General features: G+C 40.8%; 1 protein-coding gene across 1 annotated transcript in view; it reads left to right on the forward strand.

The window, feature by feature from the left end:
• Positions 1 to 20,413, forward strand: part of kcnk3a (potassium channel, subfamily K, member 3a) — a 30,248-nt gene extending 9,835 nt beyond the window's left edge. Inside the window, exon 2 of the mRNA XM_070849311.1 lies at positions 17,846 to 20,413. Coding sequence (XP_070705412.1) covers positions 17,846 to 18,765 — 920 coding nt within the window. The 3' untranslated portion in view covers positions 18,766 to 20,413. The remainder of the gene's footprint in view (positions 1 to 17,845) is intronic.
• The last annotated feature ends 362 nt before the right edge of the window (positions 20,414 to 20,775 follow it).

The following is a 20,775-nucleotide window of genomic DNA, read 5'->3' on the forward strand; positions in this document are numbered from 1 at the left end:
ATGAGATATGTAATGTGCACCTCTGTGCAGAGTAGACTGTCATGGGGCTGTGCCATGTATAAGGCTGTGTCACTGTGTTTCCCCTCTGTTGACCTGAAAAGGAAAGGTATTGGAAACTTGTTCAGTGTGCAGACAGTTAAGGTTGGGATGTGATTCCAGGAACAATGCTGGTAATAAGGCTGTGGCTCTTTATTTTTGCAGTCGAGTATGCCACAGAGAGAAAGGCAGGATTTATATAAACCTTTTTTTTACTGGCAGTGTTGCTAGATTGGAAAGTTTTCCACTGAAATGGGATACTTTTTATTTTATTTGGAGGGTAAAAATGGTTTTGGGGTGGGTTTCTGGTAATTTGGGCTACTTTTTTTGTCATTTGAGCAGTTTTCGCCAATGAAAGTTAGGCTTCATTTGACTCAGTGGGCCTTCTCCTCTTCTATATTTAGGCCCCTTTCAGACATTCACCCCTTTAAATTAATCAGATGGCATTTTAACACGCTGATGTCATTGCTGAATCAGCAACCTGGACACTCGTATGTAAAAGTAAAAAAAACAAACAAAGAAATTAGACAATAGTTGAACAACTGTAATAACATGCCCTACACTCTCTTCCTATAGTTTTCATTTTCATTCATATCAAATGCATTTACGAATTAAGAAATATCTACAGCATGTGAGCAAAAAAGGAACTCAACGAGACCCAACTTGAAGTCTTGTCGGTCAATGCTTGTGTTCTGTTGGCTGTTACCAAACAGGGAGCAGTTTAAATTATGAAGTGGTCAGTGTCCATCAAGCTCACAATGGTCATCAAGTCTTCAAGGACAAAATACATTTAAAAATCGATCTCTGATGCCTGTGAAAGAACAAAAAATCATAGCGTTTTTAACTAACTGATGCTCTCTCTTTGCTCCCTCTCACACATTCAGTGCCATCACATAACTAATCAATAAAAGCCAAGTTGAATTTCACTTAATCATAACTCACCTGAAAGTAAATGTCAAATTATTATACAGTGATATCTCTGTGTAACATCTCTTCATGTAAGTGAAGACGTGTTATATCTAATGTAACCCTACCTAAAAAGACTTGATTTTGGGTTCTCACTGAACTTATAGTTATAAATCAGAGGTCTATAAGTGCATCTTAGGACCAAAGGTTTACTTGTTTATCTTGTGCTTGTATTCTGCACGACAAAATATAACAGGGAGGCTGTGAGGGGCTGAATTCCTTCCCAACTTTACAGATACGTAAAGAGATTTAGTCTCTCAGAAATTAATGTGTACGTATTTGTTGTCCACGTCGCCGCAGCTCATAGGCTTTGGGAGCATTAATCTCAAAAATCCATGCAAGCACTTTCATATGAACTGACTGAAAGGACATGCATTGTGTTTGGCAAATTATGCAGAAATGTGGGAGAGGGCACAAACAGAAACAGCATCTAGACATTTTTCTCAATGATGCTCAAGAGACACAACGTTACAGCCGGCACTGAGCGGCAAATTGTCTGTGTTTATTTCATAGAGAAGTGTCTGAATGCTATGGGGGAATTTGCCCTGAGAAGCTCATTATGTGTGCATTGGTATATGAGTGGTGTGTGTCTGTGTGTCCTTGCATGTTTTACTGTGTTTGAACTCTTTGTACCCCCTTCAATGAGCATTAGAGCGACTGTGTAGAGCCACAGTAGTGATGTTGTATATATAATCACAGCACAACACACAGAGACGGCACACAAAGTAAATGTAAAATATCTGAATCACCTGACAAATGACATTTATTCCTAAAAAATTATGCCAAAAACATCTTTTTTGAAATACAAATTAGTGTCAGCTGCTTCAAATTATAAATTGAATCAACATACCAGTTGAAGCTCTGTCCAGGCCGCATTGCAGGGCACAAAAACCAAAATTACAACTACCCTCTGCTGCTATAAAAAGCTGATATACAGCCAGTCACACGACCGCACCAGAGAAACTCTCCCTGAGGAACACACAATGTCATGAAACGCAGATCTCACACACATTTCTCTCAGACGGGTGGGGGGGGGGGGGGGGGTTTATATCAGCCGGCAGAGTGTTGATTATGTGCCCAAAGCGCTGAGCTGCCTCCACAGCGCCCAGAGATGGTGGAGCCTCAGTTGCCTTAGCTTCTCTGCCTCAGTACAAACATGTGCCAAAAAAGAAAAACTACAGAAGAAAATCATCTTTCCACATCAAGCATGGAAGGCTCCTCAGCAGTGTGGAGAGTGTCTAAACACTGAGGTGAGAGGTGAGAAGCTAATACTGTATGTTTATGGTTCACAGCAAAACCGGAGCTCTCTCATTGCCGTCCTTATCATAACAACCTGAAGTGATTTTCTCACAACTCACTGGCTCCTGACGGCTTCAACCTTCTCCGAGTCCAGAGAGGGGCATTGTGTTGAATACTTTGGTGACCCGGGTGTTGTATTAGCTTTACGCTACTCCGACTTGCTCAGAGCACTGGAATGATTTGGTCCGACAGCACCAAGCGACTGTAGCTCGCATATAGTCTCCCAGGGGAATTTGTTTTCCAATTTGTTTCCAGCATCTGCTTAATCTCAGCAAGCCAACCTGGATGAAGTGGACTGTCACACACTGGGGCCTAATGATAATAACAATAACAGTGATAGGTGAGCTGTGTTTACCCCCGAGGGCCGCAATTGAAGCGCGAGTACGCATTTAATATCCATACAAAAAAAAAAAAACACACACACCCTGTGACAACCTTGGGCTAAAACAACAGGCTGCTAACCTATTTTCTCTGGAATAATCCTAATATCACAGCTGTCAGTGGTGCTGTCTGCTCTCCAACCACATGCCCGACGTGTGGCGGTGGAAAACAGCGCTAGAGTATTTATTGTTCATTGCAGTTTCCACCAATGGGAACTGAAGCAATCTGATTGGTCAAAGCTGCATTTCAAGCATTTCCTCCATGGTAACACTACCAATAATGACATTAGCTGTCATGTTTTCATCTTTATTACCAATTAGTCATTTGATTGTCCTGTCCCTTCTAATTTTTCACGCATGCTACAATGGAGTATCATTTCATCAGCTCAGTTGTCCTTGAAATGTTATATTTCAGATATTTGAAGATTCTCCACCTCACAACTTGCATCCATCGCCAACATCTGCTGCCAGTTAAGGGAGTAGTGTGACCTTGCTATGTAGCAAGGCGAAAAGTAATTGGCCAACAATGTAGCAAGTCCAGTTTGACAATCCAACATTCATACAATCTTAACGCTGTGACTGGTCAGCTGTGTGAGACAGTAAGCAGGCTTTGAACTTTTGTCTGGCCCCTCTCTTTCACCCTGCCCTTGAGCGTGTACGATCAGAACGCACCCTTAATTAAAAGTTGCCTTTTTATAAACCATAAACATGATTTTTCCCCAACCGTAACCAAGTGTTATACTGTCCTAAACTTATTTGCCATAACCACAATCTTCCCTAACCCTAACCACGCTATCGATGCCATGGGCAGGCATTGGAGAAATAAGAATTTTAGAGGCGTTGGCGTTTGAGGAAAAATAAATGTTGTTGTTGAATGTGATCCAGATTTTTGCAGAATTGTCCAATATCCACTTTCTTGTGGTGGTGATTGGATTGCAGTGAACACGAGCATTGCATAAAAGGCAATAAACCATAACAGCGAGGGACCATTCCTATTTATGCTTGTGGGTATGCTGATGATTTTCGTTCCCATCATTATAATGAAGAATGTCCTCTTGGGTATACAATAGAAAGACTCATCTCTGCCCAGCATTGGTCCACTGTCTGTGCTGTAAACTGCAATTACTTGGATTACAATGACTAAGAAAAAGGCTTTTGACAGTGACAAACTGCTTAAGAGTCACAGGATACTTTTTCCACTGTCCTGTTTTGGTCAAATTCATTTGATTAAGCCTCTGTGTAATCCTGCGTATTTGTTTTTACTACACTACACTAATGTGGCAGCGCCTCCCACTTTGGAATGATCCAAATACAAAGCAGGGAGCCTTTAAACTCCTTCTTTGGTGCTGCAACAAAAAGACATTTACATTAGCTCATTGCCTATCATTGCAACATTAAAAAGTAATGGCTGAGGAAATTGATGGTCTTGATCTACTGCGCTGCACTCTAGTCTTACAAAGGAAAGATGCCAGTTTATGGGAAATGTAGTCATGTACATAAATCTCGACACAAGCCTCACAAATAAATCTGAAAACTGCATATAATCATTGCTGTTTACGCCTCAAGATGAGCTTTAACACTATCTTTTGTTTTGTTGAATTATTGTCATCTAATGAATCAGTGGGGCAGTCTCGCTGTTTGGGCTCCTAATGAATATCAGACTGGAGCATTAACTTGAGTGGAGTGACATTTGCGTTCCCTTATTATAATGGTTTTTCAGTCTGGGTCCCTGACTGTCTGGTTCTGCCACATAAGAACACAAAGGGAAGACTCCTGTGAAAACAGAAAAAGCCAGTTATTTTCCTAACGCTAATGTAAAGACAAGATAGACAAGATTTTAATAAAAGTACCTGCTTGACCTGCTTGGCAAGTAAAATAAATAAAAATCTCAATGGTGCTGATGGAATAAACCTCATCCATCCAATTCTCCAAGTAGGTTAAAACAAATGCTACGGATGGATTTGCAGATACTGTGTGACCCAGGTCTGGTAAGGTGAACCTGCAGATTGAGCGGAGGTGGAGCTGATGCTCTGCTGCCTGTCTGTCTGCTCCCGCCATATGGGCAGCCTGAGGCACCGGTTATCTCACCAAGGTGACAAGGAGACCCGACACAGTTAAAACTGGATGGTCTTTCGATAATAGTTTGGACAAAGTTATAGCAGTCTACATGCTTTATTTGGGAATTTTCCCACATGTTTGCATGTAATATTAATTTTACCATCGAGGGCTTCAATGTCACTTCAACAGGGATGCACATTCATTGTATTAACTTTTACAATTATAACATTTATATATGAGTGGAGCAAATGCAGAGAACATGTAATAAACATGTACATCTTGAAAACGCTATTGCAGACTCTTGTGTCTCCATGATTTTTATGTTTAACAATTGAGGCCAGCTTATGAAACAGCTTTAAGTAAAATAGCTTTACTGTTTTGTTATTTTCTTCAGATTGCTCTGTCAGTATTGTACAGAGAAAATAAAGTAAAAGGAAGACAGACAACAGACATTATGTTCAGTACAGAGGAGGATCAGGACAGGCAGTTAGGGGTTCATATAACACCTTAATAAGATCCATTACTTGATTTAATTGCATCTGGTCATTAAGCCAGGTGCCAGCGGTAGTCTCTTGCATCACATGACATGACATATGATAGCTTTACAATGCGGCAAAGAGCCCAGTCAAACAGCTCAGCCAGGACGTTGATGGGCACCCATGTCTCCACTGTCGGGCGACCACACACACACTGCCTGCCTTTGTGAGAGCATTGATGTCACCACCTCGTGTGGGTTTGTGCTTAAATATGCGACTCGACTCACTGCAAATTAAAACAGAGGTCTTGCAGTTGATTCAGGCCTTGCATGTGCAGAGTAAAGGTTTGAAGCGATTCCCGCAAGTTCCTTATCCAGGTGTGGTAGTTGTCATAGACGGTATATGAAGATGGAGGACGTGTCCCCACTTCCTCAGTTCCGTTGCACAAAAGTTAAGCCAAAATATTCTGCATATCGGCGCTGGCACATTGTGCTGGTGTCGTCATTTGGAACCGCAGCCATTTGACGTGTATTTAGACCTTCTAGGTTGGCCCATGTCGTATCTGCTTACATGGAAGAGGCTATCATGTCGTCCATCTTTACCTACTACAGTCCATGGTTGGTTTCAATCAGCAGTTTTTCTTAAAAATGTGTAAAGTTATATTTTCTCCCATTTGTCCTATATTTCCTATTTTTCTCCTAGCTATTAAAAAGTTGGAAAACAATCCCTCTCACCATATTCTGCAATGAATAATCCTTAAATATACTAATATTCAACAGTTTTCATTGTAACATGAGACCTTCTTAGATCTTATACTACAGTTAGAAAGCCAAAGTCTGACATTCAGCTACATACATCCTGACTTTGTTTAAGGAATAATTTAAGATAAGAGTTTGATAAGAACATCGATACCACTCTCATAATTGTGTCATCATATATGAATTTTATACCATGTTTAGACTGTTAGCTTAGCTTTGCTTAGCTTAGCATAAAGACTGGAAGCAGGGGTAAACAGCCAGGTAACAAAATCCACCAACCACCTCCTCGAAAGCTCGCTAATTAACATCTTCTATCTTGTTTTTAAACCATAAAAATCAGGAAGTTTTAAAGTGACAAGTTGAGCTTTTTACAGGGGGTTCCTACCTTTTGACAGTGTTAGGCTTTATGCTAAGCTAAGTCACCTATCTTGTGGCTCCAGCTTCATATCTACAGAGCACGAAATGAGAATGGCATCGATTTTCTAACTTCTAATCTAAACATTGGCAAGAAATTTTCCGAAATTGTCACCATAATTCTTCAAAGTAGCCACATATGAGATACTGAATTTTTAGACCTATACTGATATATTTTCCTAATAAATTAAATTTGATTAAACTGTGACCAAGATACGTGCTGAGTAATACACTATAAAGTATAATTGTCAGTTATCTTAATAGACCAACCATGTAATGTACTCACTGTTTCTAAATTTCCTCATACTCATCATTGGCAATGATGTCCTGCAGTTTCTTGTTACTCACTGGTTGGGCTCTAGTCCTAAAACCTTTCCCAAACATATTTGTTAGAAGAAGTGAGGATAAAACATCTACAACAACACAACACAAGGATGACAAAGACATATAATACACTGCAATATATACACAATGTAATTTCTGATCTCATTGTTCAATTAAAATGCTTTGTGTAACCTAACACTTATATTTATCATTGTGCCTCTCAGTTTTCCTCATCTAATCCAGGGTTTTTCCATATTGTTTTCCTTTTTGCTGAGTAAACTGATCTGTGTGTGTTATGTGCCAGACTAAGCATGGCTCCCCTTCGCCAGCACATGTCAGTTTAGGGCAGCATCTGCTCCCAGAGAGCAGCTGGAGGAGGGACAGAGCGTGTGTGCATACATCAGAGGAATCAGGTGACAGAGGCAGGTGATTGTGCCGCACAGGCTGCAAAGAGAGAGAAAGCAAACATACTCTTTGAATTAGAGACCAAGAGGAGGAAGGTGGAAAGTCAAAAATGCAAGAAAAATAAATGTGAGTTAGAGAAAAGAAATATTCAGAGGAGCAAGAGGAGCAAGACAAGCAGCAGCTATTTTTAAAAAGAGCATTCAGCTGAATAAAACATGACCCTGCTGCAGTTAAAATGACCAGAAATAACAAGGCAGGCGTGAAACAACCATGTCAAATTATAGCAGACTTGTCGCATATGTTTTGTTTTTTAATGACACTAAACTAGATGATTTTCATATGCAATTTCTCATGTGCTGGACCAGAGCGACAAGTGTGTCGGGATTAACAACCACAAAATGTTGTTTATTTTTTACAACATCAGCTGCTCCCTCGCAATCACGTGTGGCAAAAACAAAACGCCATTTGGAAAGCAAATGGACCAAAGGCACTTAATAGTGTGTGAATTTTAGCAGTCGTCTCCTGATTCACACTTGGCCCAGTTCCTAGCCTAGATGTAAGTGTGTCTCTGCTCTTTTTATATTCCACAGAAAATTATCCTCGTCATCCTCACCACCATCATCAGCAGTGACATCTGTGACTAATTATTCATACTGTAGTCTAGGCAAGTGCTTCCCAACCCTCACTGTGTCTGACGTACCCCCACAGCCCTGTCAGATGAACTCCTTTATCAGCATCACGTCATGTTGCTAATTTATTCTTTGGAAGTGATTTTAAACTGGATGATATTTAGCTCTTATCAATGATAGAAAAGTGGATTTTGTCACACTCTAAATAGCCTCAAGGTGTGAGTGTGAGCGTAAATGGTTGTCTTCCCCCCTCTCAACCAGTGTCAGCAGGGACTTGCTCCAGCACCCCCGCAACCCTGCAAAGATAAGCGGTATAGGATGGATGGGTGGGAAGGCTACTGTTTTTCAACTGTTTGTATACTACCTTACAACCATGTACCATTAACATTGCATTTAGCTAAATGTGTAAACTGTTTATCCATGTTAACTAACAAACATGTTTCATTCAATTTAAACTCCTAACAACTCATATTGTGTTTTTTACTGTTTACCCATTAATTTTAGCTAACTATGACTGTAACTTTTCATTTACTGACCATTATTTTTTTGCTTTACCATTTCCTAACTAGCTAACTAAGGTTTATCCATTAGTTTTAAATGGCTTTTTGAACATTATTTTCCGCTAGCAGCAACTCGTTACTCTTGCCTAACATAACTATTCAAACTGTTTTCATTACTTTTTGCTAAACATTTTAACCATTACATTACATTTACCTGTCTATTCCAGCCGGGGTTTTTTTGGGTAGTTTTAGCTAACTAAACCATTTATACTCTATTTTCATTTGCATTTCAATTTAGGTTTAACCAGCTATAACTACTAATTTTTTAGCTAACGTGATATTGCCAACTGTGTATCCATTAGCTGTTTCCACTGTTTTAACAATTCATTCATTCAATTTAGCTGTATTCTGTTTCATCTTCTCTGCTCTCTCACTAAGTAACTACACACTCTCATAACTGCAACAATATTTGGAGATATTCTTTTTTAAGTAGTTGACCCACTCCACAATCTGTCAATGAAGTCAGTGGCTCATTTTGCAAATAATCAGGCACGTTGGCTCAGCAATCATTTCATCATTCTGTCTATCTCTACTTGTTTTGACTTTGTGCGTGTCATTCTTGGCCGTAATAGGAAGGTAGGTTTCGCTCTCCTGCCAGATGTTTGCCACAGGGAATAAGCGTCTATTCCCCAAAGAAACTATTTCAAATTTCAGTATCATATTACACAACATGTGCTCGCTTTCTCTTCACTCTTTCTCTCTTCGTGCCCACACGGGCACACTTTCAAAGCAGATAGCCCAGATGGAGCACTTGAAACAGATACGTCTGTTATTTGAGTTGACCTCCTAAAAGCCTGGAAAGAAATCCCAACTCGGCGTTCCTACATTAGCAATGACTACAAATTAAAGACTTCCTTCAATCTAAGTTAGGTTTTAAAGCTTTAAATTCCTTGTTTAATGGATCTTTTTATAAATTTACTATAGTGTAGTGCATGAGTTATGTATTCAAAATCGTTTTTTTGAAGTTTTATGTCTTAACCTTTCATCTGCTTGTTTTATTTCCCTATATATTTCATCCCTCCTGTCCTCTCCTAACCTTCCCCCCCCCCCCCCCCCCTCCCTCTGCTCCCCTGTTGTGTACAGTATCTGTGTATGTGAACCCCATTTTAGTCCAGCTGTGTTGTGAGTTTTAAAACAAGTCCATATCAACTGTGTATCAGGTACATAAATCACGTGATTTATTTAATTAACCAACCCTCCCAGAGATCTCACACTCTGCTTGGAATGCCTTGTGTACTGACCTCATGGAAAACTGTGGCCTGCCAAGGTTTCCTCTCATATCCCCTAAAAAGGAACCTAAGGAGTGCTTTTGGAAATAGACCCTGATAGGGATGTTTTTTCCACAGTGAAAGCACAACATAAGACAAGGAAGTTCAGACGGACGCAGATTGGTGCTTTAGATGGAGGATGATTTGACAGATTTTGTGTGAATGTTGTGGGTGCGTGGCGTGACAGCAAGAGGCTTTTTCTATAACACAGGTAAACTCAGAGCACTGGCAGCTCTCAGATCTAACCGCTGGTCACTTTGGTCTTCCGGCTTGTGTTGCTTTAGTGTTGGGGCCTCAGCTGTGAGCTGGATGAGAGCACATGCTCCCAGGCCCGATTTGGAGCCCACACAGGGGTAACCGAGTTAAAGTGAACCCAGACAGACGCTTTGCCAATGTGCTGTCTCCTCTGGCGTTACATCAGATTGCTTGTGATGAATGCATCCCGTATCTCCTCACCCTCTGTGTTTCTCTCTCTCTCTTGTACCGGCGGGGCAGGCTCGTTGTTCACTGTCGGGACATATAATGAAAGTTTGATTAGAGATTATTCTTACTATTTTACGGTTTGCCGACAGCAATGACAGGGTAATGTAGAAGTTGACATATCTGACATCATTACAAGTATTGAATGTAACAAACTATTAGTGTATTACATCCTTGCAAATAGTCTGATCCCAATTGAAAAGCCAGCTAAAAATACCTTGTTTGAAATGATCTACATTTGGTTGGAAACTGTTTTCACCACTGAAATAACAACATTGGTGATTTGTTGAAGCACAGAATAATATGTTTCTGTGTTCAAGGCAAGAACCATTGTGGACGTGAATAATGAAGGGCATCTGTCAGTAGCAAAAGTGGAAGTAGCATGATGTTGCCTTGGTGCAGCAAAAAAAGCCACTGACAGAGAACAAGTAGTGCATACTAGTCCTATTTGTACCTATTTGTACCCACAATCTAGGAGGTTATGGACATGCAAAAGGGATTTAAGTAACTGTAAAATTATCCTCTCCTCTATAGATGTTTATCCTCCTCTGCTAAAGGCTAAACTTTCACGTTGCAGTGCATCATGTTCGGTGGGTTTCCTCTGTCAGTGAGAAGGTAGGGGCACACTGTGGGGTCAACAAGGGACGGAAGGGTTGGATGGACCTTGTGCATTGGTTACTTTTTGGTTCATTTTAATTATGACCATAATCTTTACTGAACCTTAACCAAGCAGTTTTAGTTGCTTAAACTTACCAAGAGATAGTTGATCAGAAAAAGGTCGTAGGTATCATTAGTCATGGTTTTGTGAGGCACTGACAACCTATGTTGTCATAATAAGATATGAAAGTGTGGTGCGTTGAGCCTTAATGGGAAACTTTTCCTGAATATGTTAAATAAAAATGCAGTTTTAGGGTTGCATTTATCATTGCAGGACAAATTAACTCAATTAACTGATTGTCCTAACACATGTTGCTGCTCACTTTTACACCTCTGCATTATGAATAATACTGAATTTACATCAAGTCATTAAAGCAGCAGAATCTAATCCATAATTCATTGAATATAAATGAAGTTAATATGCTTCTTTTTTTCTAGATTGCACTCATTGACTTTAAATATTGATATTTTTTTTTTCCAATACAGCGGGTTCCTAGAATTCTTTGCTTTCACACACATGGACATTGCACAGCAGCTGTCAGCAAGGCCTTGTGGGTCAAAAGCCGGACGGAGTAATGGAGGGAGGTGGGAGGACCAGAGCTGTGTTTGAGTGCCTGAATAAACAATCACGGGGTCGCCTGGAGTTTGAAGTGTCTGTAACTGAGAATTTATGGGGGACTGAGGGTCCACGTTTCAGTTAGAAATGAGATTATGATTCGTGGGAAATACCACATCGCAGCTGACTTTTAATGGAACATCTTTGGGTGTTATCCCTGGAAATGCTTGATGTTACAAGTGGGCAAGAGTTACAGTGTGTCGGGTTGTGTAATGATATCTTTCGCCAGACACAGCTGGAGATGAAAGCGAACTGTGGAGAAGGCATGCTGGGAAGTGAAGTGGGCTGCTGCTCAAAGATAGCCTGTACGGATGACATGATCGCTGTTTATTTGCACAGTTGTACAGAACATTCCCAGATCTGCGCAGCATCTTAGGGATGGCGTAAACGCAGATAAGGGTGACGTCGTGCTGGGATGGCTGCAAAGGCCACCTGTATGGTGGAGGACTAATCTAGCCGTATATGGCTGAATATTGTGATTCTGTGTAACACCTGAGCGCACTTAAGCACTGCAGAAGGAATTTGTTCAGTGACGACCACGGTGATGCACACTGACAGTCATGTCTTCTTAGTAGAGCTGTGAATCATTACAGCTACTCCAGTTACTCTGCTTTAATAGGAGGTTTAACTTGATGCTGATATGAGGAATTTAAATTTATTTTCAAATGCAAGTGATTTTACAATGAAACGCCATTCAATCCTGATGTCATAAATCCAACTGAATGTGTGTATCTTTTGGTTTTCTTTTTAAATCTGTTTTCCTTATTTATGGTTTTGATATACTTTACATACTGAGATCTCTTTTCACTGGCTCCTCTTGTATAACTGCCATAATCCAGATGAGAGAAGAATGAGAGAGTTGGATGCTGTGCTGCAATAATCAAAAGCACAGCAAAGAACCCTATCATAATTTGTTATAGATCATTTGTCACAGGTTTGATGTTTCTTTTTGTTTGTTGCCCTTTTTGCTTTTCCTTTTTTGTTTTTGCTGTCTAGTGACTTCTTATAATCTGAGGGATCACAACGTGTTAGGATCCAAAGTATTATTTATTATTTATATAGCATCATTTATGGGTAGCTTTAAGGTTGGAAAGGTACACATGTGCATTTTTTAAGCTCGTTCCAGATCTTCATATATTGACATATATTTAAACCCAAGGCTCCATGGTTTTCAGTGGCCGGGTTAGGGTCAATCAAATGGAAATATTCTAGATAAGTTGCTCATTATTTATGCAAATGTACCCTCAAATTCACCTTTGGTGATTATAGAAACATTTAAAAGCCATTAAGGTTATTTAGGGTGTTTATGTGCACAAAATGAGGGTGTAATGAGCTAAAAGCAGAAGACAAATTTATAGAGAGTGACTCTTAAAAAAATAAGAATTTGAAAACAGCAGTAACAATTAAGCTAGAGCTCCTTAATAAAAGACAAAACCATGTCTTTTTTATGCATCACAGCAAGTACTTTATGATTTTTTCCCCCAGGCTAATTGGCCACACGAGATGCTACCCTGTCATATTACCTGCACAATTATGCAAAGACAACAGAATCCAGTGAGCTACTGTTTTCTCTCAGTCTGGAGTGAAACCCACACTGCACCACACACTGACGAGCGTATTATACAGAGTGGCACTAGCTGGTCTCCAGGCTGCAGAGATGTCTGAGGACATCATCAGTCACCACTGAACCCCAGAGAGCAATGCTGCCACCAGCATTTCTGTTACAGAGTCCACATCCTGACGTTTCCCTTCCAGAGAATCTGTGGAGACTTTCCATCTTGTTAGAGATACTGTATGTGTATGTAGCACGCCATGTTTGATAATATGATTTGTAGTCCCTTGGTGCTCATTTGTTTGCATGTTGTGTACATTTGAGTTTTTGTTTTCAATATAACTCCCTGATAAATTAGCTCCTGATGAATGCACCGCCTCTTTGAGGATCCTGCCCCATTAGATGAGGTGATGTGCTTGATGAATAGGTTGTGCTCCTCGTCTTGTTGGCGAGAACAGATTATGCCTGGTAATCAATGAAAATTTAATTGCGTGACAAAGAACTGGAGCCCTAACAGGCACATTATGCCATCCTTTGATGTATTTTCAAAGCCTGTTTTTATCCCTACCTAATTAATCAGTATAATGAAGACCCTGGATGCAGTGGGTGATGTGGGTGATGTTGTGTTTTAGAGACAGACACCACGGGGAAGGAACTGTACGCACTGAGCTACCGTCTTTGGAGACAAACTAGCAACCAAAGGGCCAAAATGTGAAATGACAACCGCCACCAATGATGTTAGGTATTGCTACAGATGAGCAGTGTTGGACCATAACAGTCATTTCACACAGCAAATCTGACTGAGGGTTAATATGGCACAGTACTGAAAGCTAAAGCTGTGCGCCTACCTGCTAAAATGAACATGAGAGGATTCAGCACTGTAAAATGAATAAGAGGGTAAAAAGGTGTTAAAGGGCGACTTGAAACTAAATCTCCAAATTGCATGATATCAGCAGCGTTTTAGAATGGCAAAGATTTCACAACGGAATATCTCTCCTCTCTGTGAAATGATTTGTTTTCTAAGCAATTAAATTTGCCTGTTGCAAGAGGCTTTAGCTTAAATGATTGGCTGTAAATTATGATTCCCTAATGAGAGGCAGCAGAGAGGAGGGAATGAGCGTATGGTGCACCTGTGTTCTGTTGACATTTATATGCCTCCCCTGCTTGTTAGTTTTGCCTAATAAGTCTTTTAAAGGCTCTTAGCGCCTTTCCATGTTATGCAATTTTCATATTTTCTTTCACATGATAATTGTATAAATTAGGTTATAAGACAATAAGCCCCAGGTTGCAGCAAAATCTTTGATTCTCCTTTTATATGTTGCAACACTATTTACACAAATTGAGAAACTGAGCTAATTTTAAAGGGAATTACTGTTTCCTCAGGAAAACCCTGATAGCCTGTAATTTCCCAGATGTCTCCTCTGTGTTTTTCCTCATCTGTCCATGAAATGTGTGCAAATAGTTGCAGCCAAGTGTGTTCCGTATTAATACTTCAACTTCAGGAAGCCTTTGCAAGAGTCTGGGGCTCTTCAGATGTCAATCAAACCTCTTGGGCCTATTGTTTTTTTCACCTCTCAGAGCGGTGAGGCTGCACTTTTCTTCTGCCAGTGGCAATGACTGTAATCCATGTAAACAGAGCCAGTGGCCCTGGTGGCTCTCCCTGCGTGCCAGGACAAGCCGTGGAGACGTCCTGTCTCATGATAACTTTGTCACTGTTGTGGGGAGTGGGAGAGGCTCGGGGAGGCGAGGGGAGGAAGAGCTTGTCATGCGGGCCTCTCCGCTCTCTCACACGGCAGCAGGACTGCTGGCCTTGTCGCCTCCAGCTCCTGCGTCTGCCGTTGACGAGCGTTGCTGTCATTCTGGTCGTCCCCATGTCTCGATAAGCTGCTCCCTGCTGCTGACAGCTCCTGACAGGCCTGCAGCTCAGCCTGTGTGCTCACCTGAGCACACTGTCCTGCTCATTCTGCAGCAAATAGTTAATAAGTGTATCTACCCTACACTCATGCTTAGTTAAACTTATACTTCTTCACAGACACACACACACACACAAATGCACACACAATCATTCTCTCAAAATGTAAAGGTTCAGCAATAAACTCACCCTTACGTTATGTTAGCTTGGGTCATCATCATGATCTAAACTCACATACCTTAACCCTACCCAGATATAACCTGGATGTATATTCACCTTAACCATATTAACTTACGCTAACCTTAATACCAGAAATGTCAACTCAAATTGATATAGAACAGGTATGGTACTTATTTTGCAGCTTCAAGATGAAAGTTTACATTTTTAACTGGACTGTAATTTTGTATGAGATATAATTTGAAAAGGATAAGTGGGTCTTTTATGTTATAGGGGAAACATGTAGTACTTAGTACACTTGGGGTCAATCCTGGGACCCTTTGGCTGATTCAGACCACATTTTGAAGTTTCTTTGGGTTAAGTTCCCAAAGTAAATGACAGAACATGAATCAGTGATTTAAAATGTAGCAAAAAAAACAGTTTAAATCGCTCCTACAGAAATGGAAGTAATAAAAAAGTAAACATGTCTCGGAAAGTTAATGTATATTCATGATGGATCAATAGAAGACATTACTATTCACAGACCTGAGTTGAAATGTGGGGTAACAGATTTCTGATTAGGACTATCCGCTGGAGAAAAAGCCAGCCAGGAGTCAATAATTGTAAAGGCCATAGGAACTTGAATGGTTTGTGTGGTAAGAATTGAACCTATCGTACAGCAATGACTCCCAACCAGATACACTTGTACCCCAGGGGGGGAGTGGTAAGTGGAAAGTTGTGGATTTGCTCCAATAATTTCCAAAAAACAAATGAAAAAAAATGTGTAGCCATATACTGAGGCAGATGTACATGAACACCATGTTGCAGTTAAGAGACTATGAGAACTAGTTAGCAGGTGAGCAGAGAAGTTGAAACAGTTGTAAAAGTATTCGAAAAATGGCTGCAATTAGTTAAAAGTATACACGGTTAATGATAAATGTTGATATAGATTGCTAGTAAGTATGGACTGACAGTTGAAAGAGAAGGTTATGGATAAAATTGTTTGCTTAAATTATGGATAAATAATTAGTAAAAGTAAACGGTTGAAATAGATCAACACAGTTTACAGTTAGCTACAAGTAATGATAAACGTTTGAAACAGTTAGCTTAAACTTTTGAATATCAACTCCAAATAACTATGTTAGTTTAGGCCTAATGTATAAACAGTTGAAATGCTACATGTAAATAATTTTAGCTGCTTCATCTCTGTTAAACACTTGAAATACAACGCTTAAGCAATACATACATGGTTGAAACATCTGCTACTTCAGGTTGTTGCAGCACTAATGGAAACTTGACCTATGTGAAATGATAGTTGTAACAATTTAACACACTTGATAGTGTTGGTTATCATCCACTTAAAAGTTCAAATCAACCAATAACGAACATCATGGGTGGTGCTGACGAAGGGGCACTTGAGTTCATTTAACAGGGCTGTCAGGGTATGTTGGACAGAAAAAAGTTTGGAAGGAACATCTACAGATACCAAGGTCATCTTCAAGGTCATCAATTAGCCAGAGAAACCGTCTCTCGGATAAAACGGACTGTCATAAAGCAACTATTAATCAGAACAGAGGAGTCGTTAGTCATTTCTCTGTCATCAGAAAATCGAACACATTTCCACATGGGGATGAGGATAAAAATAGACAATGCTACTAAGAAGCACATTGTCTCTTTTCTTGGTGGACGGGTCAGGTTTCTCCTTCCACGAGGAGATAAATCAGCTGTAATGGCTCTCATTTTGGCGGCACAACTGGGAAAGCTTTAAACAGATTTGGCACCAGACAGACAGATGGCTCAGCGGCACGGATCAGCGTGACAATAAAACCAGAGCCCAAAGAATTAAATCTACCCCCCGAGTAATTACATTCAAACTATTGGCCAACCTTGTCCATTTGCTGATCCCATTGTTATCAGGGACATCATCTCTGAGCTCCGCATGTGAGGAACATATTTCATGCCATAATGATGTTGCATGCGAGGGCGCCACATCCTGTGGGACAGTAGAAGCGCTAAGATGACGTTATGAGACAAAGCATTGACGCTTAACCTGAAATGTGCCGGAAATCAGATCAAATCCATCCTGGAATTCATGAGCTCTACAGTGTGAGTTGCTGCAGGATCACTCAGAGTCAGGATGAGCCATGCCTTTGCTGGCGTGGTATTCCCCACGTGGCCATTTCAGTAAGTGCACACGTCAATATCACCAACAACACAGTACGCCCGTGTAGTAAATGGTTCATCAGCCATTCTCTGTTTTATGGGGAATAAATTATTAATAAAAAAAACCTCCTTCTTCAAACTTTGACATATTCTGTGCCAAGGAGCTGCTTAATTAACTCTGAGTTTTGTGGGGAATTTTCATTTTTTCTTTGGGCTATGTCACTGTTCAGAAGACTCAGTAGAGCAGACACAAACCGCACTCGTGACTCTTTGTCTTGAGCTTCAGGGGTTTTAAAATCTGAGGATTCAAAGGACTGCAGGACAAAGAGTGATTTTATCACATAAACAAAGTAAGGACTGATATTTGCAATGTGTCCTGTTTATTTGATCTGGAAAAATGCAGAGGCCTAATTAGGTGCAAATGTACTCATTAGGTGGAGCCACTCTGCGGAGGCCAATTCAATGAATTATTCAAGCTCTCTCTCCCATACACGACATCAATACTTGGCCATTCCCATCGCGCTGCTGTGCATTCTCATCTTCAATTGCTTTCTGCGGCTGTGAAATGAAGAGTCTTTGAATTTGTCAGACGTGCTGCTCAAAGAATACAAATCACTTATATCTGCCTGCACAGGTTTGACTATCTTTCCCAGCCTCAGGCCTCAGACCCCTCTGCACTGTAGATTTAATTAGTTCTGCCCCAGTAACCATGCTCCTTTCTCCTTCTCCCCCTCAGGATATGGCCATGCAGCCCCCAGCACAAATGGAGGGAAGGTGTTCTGCATGCTCTACGCCCTTCTGGGCATCCCTCTCACTTTGGTCATGTTCCAGAGCGTGGGTGAGCGGATTAACACCTTTGTCAGGTACCTGCTCCACCGCCTGAAGAAGTGCCTTGGCATGAGACGCACTGAGGTCTCCATGGTCAACATGGTGACCATCGGCTTCATATCCTGCATGAGCACACTGTGCATTGGAGCACTGGCGTTCTCACACTTTGAGGGATGGAGCTTCTTTCATGCTTACTACTACTGCTTCATCACGCTCACCACCATCGGCTTTGGGGACTATGTAGCGCTGCAGAATGAGCACGCCCTGCAGACAAAGCCGGACTACGTGGCCTTCAGCTTCATTTACATCCTGACGGGCCTGGCTGTGATCGGAGCCTTCCTCAACTTGGCAGTGCTGCGGTTCATGACCATGAACGCCGAGGATGAGAAGAGGGATGCCGAGCAGAGGGCTCTCCTCGCTCATAACGGCCAGGCGGGTGGACACATCCACTGTTCCGTAGACCCGGCCTCTTCCTCCTCCACGCCGACCGGGTGCGGCGGTGGAAGCGCAGTTGGAGGCAGCGGGGCAGGGGCGACCAGCCGGGGTCTACGTAACGTTTACGCCGAGGTGCTCCACTTCCAATCCATGTGCTCCTGCCTTTGGTACAAGAGTAGAGAGAAGCTGCAATACTCCATACCCATGATCATCCCACGTGACCTCTCCACCTCGGACACCTACATGGAGCAGGGAGAGGCTTTTTCCAACCCGCTGCACTCCAACGGCTGCGTGTGCGGCCTCCAGCACCACTCGGGCATCAGCTCAGTTTCCACCGGTCTGCACAGCATCAACACCTACAGAAGACTCAATAAACGCAGAAGCTCCATCTAAACCAACCAGGAGGACCTCATGCTTCAAAGTCGAGTCCCACTAGTGTGTGCACCATGCGGAGCGGGAGAGCCCCTCCACCGTGGTACTAGATTAGCTGTGGAGGAACACTACTCCAGTACTGAAGACACGCAGTACTCCTGATTTTCTTTCTGGCACTGGAGAGCCTGGTGCTGCAGCCTCCAGGCTCCAGCATGTACCTAACTTCCATTAGCTAAGCACAAACCATGTAGGACTGACGTCGTTACTGATGTCACTGAGAAATAACGCTAATGGTTGTTTAAGACACATTTGTTACACAAACTTGGAAACTGTTTCTGTTGGAGGACAGGGAAAACCACATCTCTGAGTTCTTATATTAGATATTATAATATTGAATTCAGTATTTTCTTTGTTCATGAGGCAGCATTTCATGTTGTAATACGAAAAGGGACAAAGCACACTGTGAGACATGTTTTTAAGAGGGTGTATTAACTGTATATAAAGCCCAGCTAAGAAATATTTTATTGAATCATCTTTAATCCACTTTTTTTTTTTCCAAAAAAAGGAATCTTTGCTTGTAAGTATTATATTCACTTCAGTGAAAGTAAAAGGTGTACATATTTGGACACTTCACACGCAGGTGGGAAAGCTTATTTTTTCAGTGAAGGTTTTCAGAGTTATTCTCAGCATCCTCTCCTCTGTGTCTGTAACTGAAGTTCAGGTTCAAGCCAAACTTTCTGGTCTGTTTCTTCCTCTGTGGGAAAACTCATGTTAACCACTTTTAAATGACTGACTGATTTGATCGAGAATGATTGAGCAGGCTTGGCGTAAATGTTTCTGTGAAGGACGGGAAGCTTGTAACTGTTGTGGGAGATCAAACCCGTGACAGTGTCTCTAACCAACAGGCCTCCCTGCTGACCCTTTCAGACCTCACTGCTGTATTTTCTACAATACACTCTGAGTTTCTTTTTCATGGTTTCTTCCTGTACATTTAACCGTTTCATTTACTTGTTGCTCATCATATGTTTTCATATGGCACATCTATGTTATGATTTAACTTAGAGCATGTAGCTCACTTTGTGCATAGAAAAGACTCATATTTCATTCACTGCTGCACCTTAGAGGACTGTTGTATATGCTTTAGGACACTGGAATTCAGTGCACTATTCTATTTCATTTTTTTATTTAATGGAATCACATTATGTTTTGTTATGTAAATGATATGCCCTAATTAATTCTTTCTTGTGTTATCGGTCTGAGATGTTTGACTTGATACTCTGTGTTATTAATGATTGAGAACAATAGCAGTACGGTACACCTCACTAATAAATGGCCTCAGAGTTTGCACCTCATGCACTTAGTGGGTCTGTGCTCCAGCCCCACCTAGACACACTTGATTCAGCCAACTGAGGTCTTTATGCAATATGTTCATTTTGTTTTTGTTTTAGACCCCTGAGGGAGTTTTATTACATAATCCTTGTTTTATTTTTGTAGATTTACTTTAAAGTGTCTCAATATTTTAATCATATCACGTTCATTTTAGTCACATTTTCATCTTTTTTTTTCTACTGGAACGTTCTTAATATTAACTGCAATACACCTGTTGACATTGTTTAGCATCTCTGTTGAAGTGAAAGAGGGACTGCAGTTGGCTATGTGTGTGGCTATACATTTACAGTATGTTTTCTCTTTAATCATAATAAAATATGATTTCATTTCAGAACATATCAGAACAATATTTCATTTGAGTTTGATCTTGTTATTAATGGTGAAATGTGCTTTTATTTATTTAACCGTTGTTATTCAATATGGGTAGGTGTAATGAATATATGTCTGTTTATTTTGCAAATAGAACCAAGGCCTTCTGAAAGCTAAAAATCAGGAGGATAACTTAGATATATAGTTTAAATAATTTATCATTCTGTCATCAGTTTTTTCTAAATGAAAACACAACTCAATCATTGGTTGCTGTTAATCTTGTTTCAGAAACATTCCAAAAAGAGCAATTTTCTCCTCTATTGTCTCTTTGAT

Source organism: Pempheris klunzingeri, chromosome 18 (genome assembly GCF_042242105.1).
Source record: "Pempheris klunzingeri isolate RE-2024b chromosome 18, fPemKlu1.hap1, whole genome shotgun sequence".
NCBI classification, from domain to species: Eukaryota; Metazoa; Chordata; class Actinopteri; order Acropomatiformes; family Pempheridae; genus Pempheris; species Pempheris klunzingeri.